The 8,852-nt window shown below is 43.6% G+C and overlaps 1 protein-coding gene across 2 annotated transcripts; it reads right to left on the reverse strand.

The window, feature by feature from the left end:
* Window positions 1–903: 903 nt before the first annotated feature.
* Window positions 904–8,558, reverse strand: PSMD12 (proteasome 26S subunit, non-ATPase 12). 2 transcript variants are annotated; one of them, XM_050318998.1, is made up of 11 exons: window positions 8,401–8,558; window positions 6,507–6,566; window positions 6,167–6,295; window positions 4,988–5,095; window positions 4,579–4,683; window positions 4,008–4,157; window positions 3,719–3,853; window positions 3,090–3,202; window positions 2,556–2,730; window positions 1,961–2,038; window positions 904–1,353 (listed from the first exon to the last, which is right to left on the reverse strand). In XM_050318998.1, the coding sequence occupies exons 1-11, from the start codon at window positions 8,506–8,508 to the stop codon at window positions 1,144–1,146; spliced, it is 1,371 nt and encodes a 456-aa protein (XP_050174955.1). In that variant the 5' UTR covers window positions 8,509–8,558; the 3' UTR covers window positions 904–1,143. The 2 variants fall into 2 exon arrangements, with proteins under 2 accessions (XP_050174955.1, XP_050174956.1); XM_050318999.1 differs by lacking the exon at window positions 904–1,353 and having other exon boundaries at window positions 1,969–2,093.
* Window positions 8,559–8,852: the final 294 nt, after the last annotated feature.

Consider the following 8,852-nt stretch of genomic DNA (forward strand, 5'->3'; position numbering starts at 1 on the left):
GAGCTGGCTTGGGGGGGGCTTTTCAAGTTACAAGCCTCCAAAATGACATTCCCAAATCTCCCAGAAGCATGTCCAAAGTCTGCATTTCCCAATGCAAATCACTGCTCACAGGCTTCCATCTTTTCCTGTCCCTTCACAGACCTCCCTCACTCAAAATCCCTGCTTGAAGTTTGCAGACTTCCCGTGTATTCACGTGACAAGAGCGTTGGTGTGAATGAAGTTCAGCTTCTTGTGATGAGATGGGATTTATGCACATCTCAATACATCATTTACATAATTAATTATGAGCAGAGTAGTTATGGCCAGCATTAAAAAGCATTCAAACACAGAGCAAATTCAACAGAAGTTCCATTCTTACTATACTATTTGTGCTATTTACCTCCCTAAAAACCAGCCCAGGGACGTGGGGAAAGGTCCACAACTTCCCTCCATTACAGGAGGTTAAAGCAAATATTTAAACAGGGCTTTTTCTTCTCTGAATGGAACACACTCATGATGATAAGCAGGAGCTTTAAAGTAACTGATTAATTGCTATTGTAACCATTAAAAAGTACAACAACAAAACAGGGGAAATTAGTGACTTGCATCAAGCAGACAAGATTTAGGTACTTACTCATAAATTGATTGCTCTGTCAGTTCAGAATTAATTAAAGTCTAACTGTAGTACCAAATCACAAGAAATAGCGTTATTCTTGAGCATAAACATGCAGAATTTTGTTTAAACAGTATCTTGACTTAACTTCACAATATTATAAGTTCCCTCATTGTAAACCCTTAGGATTTTATTATTTACAGTAAATCCTCTCAATCACAGCCTCAAAAATAGTCCTGTAATGACATAACCACAGAATTATGTGTTAGACAGGTAAGGATACATGTGGAAAAAAAGAAACCACAAGACCATTATTATACAGGCAATACAGTTTTATTATGTTCTTTCACCAATTGTAGCAAAAAACATTTAACAACTGAATGAATAATCAAGGGAACTTAATTGTCAACAGGAATTTCAGAATTATGTTCTAAATTTTAGACCAGGAAGGCTTGACAGGGAGAAAACAAACCATATACACACTTGTAATAATAGTCTCTATTATGAAGATTTAATGCCTTCTTTAAAAGCACTGAGATTATTGAGGCACCTTACTGCAGGTTATGGATCATCTCTTCTTTGGCAATGAGATGGGTGGTTTTGTTAACTAGGGCCATGAGGGAGTTGAGCTTGTGAGACCAGTCATTGAGGATATTGTTGGGGTCCTTAGGCCTCTGGAAATTGATAATTCCTGCCAGCCTGTCTACTTTAGCAAAGATGGTCTTATTAACTACTAGGTTAGACAGGAACTCCTCCGATTCCTGGAAAGACAAACAGCACTGGGTCAAATTAATAGCTAATTAATAGTCAAATTTTTAGCTACAAAACATCAGAATTGCTCCCAAACAGCACAAAAGCACCAGGAACAAGATTTCCTTTATACCTAACAAATACAGCTGTAACAATACCGTACTTTAAAAACCTTTTTTTTTTTTTTTTTCCATTTGACCTATATCTGGTTATCTCCCATGAAATTAAAAATTTAATACAGACTTTTACACTTTGGAGTACTTGGCTACACAGATATGAAAGCAAGCCACGATGACAAGCAAGGGAGAGGAAAATCCCTGTGAACTACTGACCACTGTAAAAAAAAAGGGTTATTATGAGCCTGTGGAAAAGCAGATTTAATGAAAAGGCAGTAGGGCAAAGCTTTTTATTAGCAGTCAAAATACTAATATGCCATGATGTGTCATTGTCTTTAGAAAGCTCTTTAGTAAAGAACACTTTTCTACCTCATATAAAGGCATGAAATCAAATCAACAAGAATATTCCTCTGCTGAATACTCACATTTTTGCCACAAAAACATCCACACATACCCACTCGCACACCCCTGAGGAAAGAAGGAGAAGCAAAACCACACTTACGTCAACGGACAGATCCAGGAGCTGTGCCATTCTCTTCATTGTAATTCTGGTATAATATTTAGCCATTATTCTAATATTCTGGAATAAAAGTGTTCAGAGTAGAGGGTTATGTGCAAAAAATAATTGAAGCAGGCTGCAAAAATATAAAAGTCCATGTTAAAAGCAGATTAGGAACTGTGGTGCTCTAACTGCAGCCCGGCATGGGGTGTGGGAGGGAGTTGTGAACAAACAGCTCTTTTGTTAATAAAAGGTGTAACAGTCTCTATGTGACAAATTCTTGAGAAAAGAAATCAACCAATTATGAACTTAATACAAAGCAAGACTTTAAAGTTTCTGTTCTATTCAAATGGGAATGCTGAATCTCACCATTTGAGTGCAATATGCTCTTTTTCCTGGCAACTGTGCCAATAATACAAATAAGAGTAATATAACAAAGATATACAAGCAAATGAAGTGTTGAACTACAACACAAAAGAAAAGGCACCTTATCTGCTGCTTTACTACCTACTTTTTTGGGTTTCTTTGTAATTAAAATACAGGAAGCAAAAAGCAGTTTTAGCCAAGGCACTGAGTACACAGCTCCAGTCAGACTTACATGTTCCACAACTCTGTTCTTTAAATCTTTCCATCTCTTTTCACCTTCCTCTGTACACCCAAAAACATCTGTTGCAGGACTGTCAAGGGATCCTTCTCTCAACTCTTTCCCATACTCTTCAACTAGGGCACTCCACCGCATCAGTTCCATGGTGGTAAATAGTTTTAGGAGGTCTCTAAAGGGTTTAGGAAAGTTGGGTTACAATCCTGTGTTAATAAGGCTTAGTTCGCACTTAGAATAGATCAAAGGCCTAATTTGAAATGTTTTATTTTTATTAACATGAATATTCACTGTTCTTGAACATACCCTGATACTTCATGCTGTCGGGGGCAGCTCAAATCAGACTGTTTTTCTAATTAGAAAATCTTTCTTTTATAAAGAGATATCTATTTTCATGTACAAGTTGCACAATCATGACATTTTTATGGTATTTTTCACAAACACTTAAATTGAGAATTGCTTAAAGAGATTTCACTTGCTGTTATAGAGAGACATTTTTCTTTAATCTAAGAATTGTTTATCAGAAACACTTACTTATACTTGGGGATTTCTTCTAGCTTTTTGTCACTACTAATTCTGTGCACCAGATCAGATTGCTCATTGTCATAAGGTGAAAGAATAACATAAAGAACAACACTCTTCAGTGCCTGTTTGAGAGAAAAAAGTGGGGTTTTTTCCATTAAGTTAAGAAGAAAATTGATGCCATCTGCAGAAACAAACCCTCATTCACAGTGATGCATTTAAATTGATACAGGTCAACTAAAATCCTAATATTTAATACATTAAAAACCCCTTTTCAAACACTTGACATCTGTACTGCACACACAACTGTACCACTCAGACCACACCTGCACAGCTGGATATAATCCCTGCACTTACACAAAACAGACAAGACACTCTGGAGATTTCAAAGACAACAGAATGAAGATGTTGGTTATTCTTTTGAAATCAACTTTATCGTATCTGTTTTCAACTTGTTAAGCTGAAAACAGAGTGCAATAAACTTGTTAAGTTGAAAACAAGCCAATTTCTTAAAACTGCCATAAAAGACAACCAAACTCAGAACAGACTGGTGAGCTATTCCATCTGCTGCACATTGATCTGGTAAGAAATGAGTATCTGCCACACAAAAACACAGATATTTTGTGTGCCAAGTTTTTTACCTGTTGCCACTTTTCACTTTCAGCCTGGATACAGGGAGTGTCATAAATGGCTCTGTAGTGCTTGCAGATGGAGAGGTAGGAGCCTTCATGCTGATCCAGCTGGATCATTAGGTTGTAGTATTTCAACTTTAGTTTCTGAAACAGTAGCAAAGAGTCACATTAATACAGCTCCATGACAGGTAAAGGAAATTTCAGCTGGATCCCAGAAAAACACCTGGATCTGAAGAGAGGTAACTCAGATAAAAACTGGAATTGGAGAGGGAGAGACAAAAATCCTCCAGTGACTTACTTCTGTGTTTTCTTCTTGGAAAAACTTTGTATTAATTTTTTTGCTGATAATTTGAGTCCGAATATAGTCTTTTACAGCTAGACAGAGTCTCATCTGCTCCAAGATAAATTCTACACGTTCTTTCTTTTCCATTGAACCATAGGTTTCCACCTGAAATGAAAATGTAACTATTTAACACTCAAAGTCGAGTCTTAGCTGTGCCAGAAGGGTGGGAGTTGTCTGGAGGGGGGACACACCAAAACAAAACAACAGAAAAAAAGCTATTACAGAGCAGGTGAAAATGGAGTAAATGTTATTCCATTTTAATTATGGGCCCCATTTATACCAATCCACAAGCACTAAACTCAATGCACTACCTAGAGAATTAACTCTACTTCCCAGGTAGAAAATGCTCTATGCAACCCAACCCATGAGAGTATCAAAAGCAGTTAAAGCTGAGTTACACCTTCCCCAATAACAATCTCATTCCAGCATTTCTGCAGACGGACCTGACGCAGTTCCTAAACACTAATCTGCGAACAGTCAGGATTAATTGCTATTGCTGATGCAATTTTGAGTTCCCAGGTGTTACCTGCAGTTCTTGCAGAATGGAGGCAGCTTCTTTCACTTCCCCGTTCTGCTCCTTTATTGTTGCAAGAGTCTTTGTCAGGCGAGCGCGTTCAATCTCCACATAGATCTGACATCACAAGGACATAACATTTGAAAAAGTGAAAAATAAGTGGCATTTTGTAATTCTAAACTGCATTAATTATCATAGAAACATGACCAGTGTTTCAGCATATGATTTAAATATGACAGCTGGAAAATATTTGCATTCTTTTGGAAAGAAATACACTATGTGGCTTCTCAGGTTAATTTAAAAACTACTTTTGCTCTTACTTGAACAGGATTAAAAAATAATGTTAAGGAGCTATGCTTTTAAAGAAGGTGAATATTTTTATTCTACCTTTTAGACAGTCAGTCTTAAAACAAAATCTTACTTTTCCTTCTGTCACCATTCGCAACGTGTCGATTAAGCGCAGTTTCACTGGCAAGTCTGTGATTTCTTCGACGTAAGTGCAGCACTGCTGGACCATTTTAGCAACTGCCTGGTATGAAAAGAGAAGGGAAAAACACACTGTGGGTTCAGATTTCCCAAATGTAGTCAAACTATAACACTCAGAGGTAAGTAATAATTCACATCAAACTAAAGAGACTCATTTCAACAAAAAGCACCCAAGATCCATCTCCTCACTTTGGGTCATAACGAGCTGTAAAACAACACCAGTGACTGCTGCTACAGAGTCAAATGTGATGCTGTTCTGTCATCTCCTTCATCTCAGTTTTTCCAGTGATATTCAAAATAATCCACTCCATGCAGTTCTCTCTTGAAAAGCAGTTCCTCCTCCTCTGCCAAATCCACAGGACTCTCACATGGACTGGCAGAACTTCTCTGTTTGCCCCAAGACCTGCACGGCTGAGGGGAGGTGAATTTTAACTATGTGCACCAACCCTTCTCCTCAGGACACCTGTAGATTCCTCAGCAAGGGAAGGAAGAGGGGTGATCACTTCTCACTGACGCTTTTGTGGCAAGCACTGAATATGTACTGGTAACAACGCTGACAAAGCTGGTACAATGATTATTAAAATACTTCTAAAAAAACCAGAATGAAACTTCTAGAAATTTCTTCCTCAAGAAGTTACTCAAAATTCAGCTGAAATGATCCAAGCCTTCAGCTGCAGTCTGTGCAATTCAGAGAACTAAACTACACTCTACTTTCATACACACTCTTAATGTTTCTGCACACTGACAGGTAACCTTTTTCTTCCTAAAACAATGTCATTAAAATTGCCTGTTGCTGACTTCTAATTAAGCCACTCTAAACACAGAGTGCAATAAACTTCGCACTTTCCTAAATGCTTTCCTAAGTGCTTTCAGCTGATTTCTCACACAGGCCTGAATGCCAAAGAGTTTCCAAAGGTGAAGCACATCCTTTATCTGATCACAATAAACTGCAGTGATTCTGTTAAATGTACATCTGAACACGAAAAAATAAGAATGTAGAAGAGTGTAAAGATGCACCACCATCTTTACACACAGACTACCTACATACAGAATCAGGTACATGATACAGCTCCAAATGGAGTTTTTTTCCTTTGTTTCAAAGGATTAAACTCACCTGTTTTAACTGACTTCTCCTCTTTGATAGAAGAATAATATTTTCATTGAGAGCATCCCAGTCCTTTGCTTCGTAACACATTTTCACTATGGCAACCAGGATGCGGGATGTGGAGACCATGTCAGACGCCTGGAACACACCAAGAGCACGTCACAGGGGGATGGACCTGCAGCCCCTCCAGCACCTGCACTTCTCTTACACACAGGGCAGTAATTACTGTGTCTGGCCTCAGGGATTTGCTTTCTAAAGAAACGCCAGACTGAGACTCCAAGTCCCTTCCTGACTTTAAGACAGGAACAAGGGCTGTGTTAACACCCCAGAATATCCACGTCCCACTCACCGTCCGTGTTTGCTTTTCCAAGGAGAGAAGGTTTTCAATGACTTCTTGCAATCTTCCTTCCTAACAAGACAGGCAGAGAATCAACTCCGTGAGTGAAGAACATAATTCAGTTTAAACCGAGAGCAGCTCTAATTCTCACCCAGGTAAAAACAACAGGCCAGCCTGTACGTTCATTTTTCATTTACCAGGAAACACACACAGCACCCTCTTTAAATCCATGGTCCTACACAGAGATTAAACTGGAAAGGCACAGTTTTGTTTTTGCACAACACATGCTCCAAGCTGTCTGCCTTGAGAGAGGAACTTAGCAGGTTCCAGACAGGTTTGGTGAGCTCATGTTCACTGAGCTGCGTGGAAGACTCATTTCTTCCCTGGCCAAAACAGAGTTTGAAGTGAGAAATGCAATTAAACACCTCGGCCAAAAAAGTTATTCTGCTATTACTTTCATCCACATCCATCATATCTTAATTACAGAGTATTACACAAAGCATGAAATACGTGGAATTATAATAGTCCTGCTTTTTGGGGGGGGGGTTGAGAACTATAAATGCCTTTGCTTAGGGGAGTTACAGACACCACAGTGTACTTTTAGTCCTAAACTGTAATACCTAGAGAAAATCGTGCAAAAATTTTAATACGGGTGGCTTTGTATCACCCCACTGGAATGGTGGGGCTGCAAAACACAGTCAGAAACTAGAAAACGAGTAACAAAGCAGAGAAAGTGAGATTTGCTTCTAAAACGTAGCTACCCTACTGAAACCTTTTACATACAATGTTTGTGAGGGATGTGCTCCTCCTGCCACCGAATTTACATGTTGTGTAAGGATGAAACGTGGCCATGGTGTCCACTCCTACACAGAGCTGTGCCTGTGGCATAAACCCCCAGTGCCTGCTCGCCACACAAGGGGCTTAGGACAGACTAAGGCAGATTTGCAGCACATAAAGGGTGAGATGCATCCTGCTGGGACAGCAAACTGCAACCCCAGAGAAGCTGTGGCTGCCCCATCCCTGGAAGTGTCCAAGGCCAGGCTGGATGGAGCTCTGAGCAACCTGGGCCAGGGGAAGGTGTCCCTGCCCATGGCAGGGGTGGAACGGGATGGTCTTGACGGTCCCTTCCAACCCAACCCATTCTGTGACTCTGCCTGTTCTGAGCTCTGAGGAATCTCCAGGCTACAGAACAAGTCCTTTATAAAAAAGCCCTTAAGACACACCCTGCGGTCACAGGCGGGAGCACAGACACGGCTGCTGAGCCGAGGGAGGCACCCCAGAGCCTGCCCTGGCCCTGCCCCTCCATTCCAGCCTTTCGGGGCTCGCACATCCCCGAGTTTAGGGATGCCAAGCGCTGCCTCTCCAGCCTGACCCGGGACCAGTCACACGAAGGCAGCGCTGGCGTGGGATGAGCAACCAAGCCCGCGTGTGCCCGGGCAGGGGCAGAGCGAAGGGCTGCACCCCTTGTGGGGCACCCGGGCCCTCCTCTCACCCTACAGCTCCTCCCGCCTGAGAATTACAGAATAGCCCGAGTTGGAAGGGACCCAAAGGATTATCCAAGTCCAGCTCCTGGCCCTGCACAGGACGCCCCAACAACCCCACCCTGTGCCTCAGAGCGTTGTCCAAACCCTCCTGGAGCTCTGGCAGCCCTGGGGCCGTGCCCACTGCCCTGGGGAGCCTGTTCAGTGCCAACCACCCTCTGCTCGGGCACCAACCTCCCACAGAGCCCTGAAACAGCGGAGCCGTCCCTGTCCTCCCCTTCCCCGGCCGGGCACCCAGGTCCCTCTCCGGGCCCCCCTCAGCACCGCTCCGGGGGGGAGCAGGACGCGGCCGCAGCTCTGCCCCGCGCGGCCTAGCGCGCCATGACTCAGCCCGTCCGCCGCGCCGGGCTCGCCCGCCGCCTCACCTGCGCCAGCCGCTCGCACTCGGGCAGGCGCTGGTCCACCGTGGCGCTGTAATCCACCTCCATCTTGACGATGCGGCCGTCGGCCCGCTCCGCGCCGCCCTCCGCCATGGCCGCGTCCGCCGCCTCAGCACCGCCACCGGCACGGCCGCGCAGGCGCGCCGGGGACAGCCCCGGAGAGGGCCCCGCGCCGCGCCAGGCAGGCGCTGCACAGGACACCCCCGGGCGCGCCAGGACCCGCCGAGGGGGAGGAGCCAGCGCTGAGGGAACCGCCCCCCCCAACCCGACCCTGTGAGGGGATCGGAGAGAACTGTGGGGGCACTGAGAAACCCTGACACTGTGAGGGGAGCTGAGAGACCCCTTGGGGGACTGAGACCCCCTGACATTGTGAGGGGAGCTGAGACCCCCTGACATTGTGAGGGGATCGGAGAGAGCCCTGGGGGGCTGAGACCCCC

Source organism: Myiozetetes cayanensis, unplaced genomic scaffold, assembly GCF_022539395.1.
Source record: "Myiozetetes cayanensis isolate MyiCay16 unplaced genomic scaffold, myiCay2020 scf22, whole genome shotgun sequence".
Classification (NCBI taxonomy): domain Eukaryota; kingdom Metazoa; phylum Chordata; class Aves; order Passeriformes; family Tyrannidae; genus Myiozetetes; species Myiozetetes cayanensis.

What these genes read in the sequence shown, in the direction of transcription:
- PSMD12 (XM_050318998.1), bottom strand. Translation starts at nt 8,508, where the DNA reads ATGGCGGAGGGCGGCGCGGAGCGGGCCGACGGCCGCATCGTCAAGATG. An exon ending in TGGAAAAGCAAACACGGACG is followed by an intron (nt 6,296 to 6,506) that starts GTGAGTGGGACG and finishes GGTGTGTTCCAG; the next exon opens with GCGTCTGACATGGTCTCCAC. An exon ending in AAAGTGAAAAGTGGCAACAG is followed by an intron (nt 3,203 to 3,718) that starts GTAAAAAACTTG and finishes TCTCTCAAACAG; the next exon opens with GCACTGAAGAGTGTTGTTCT.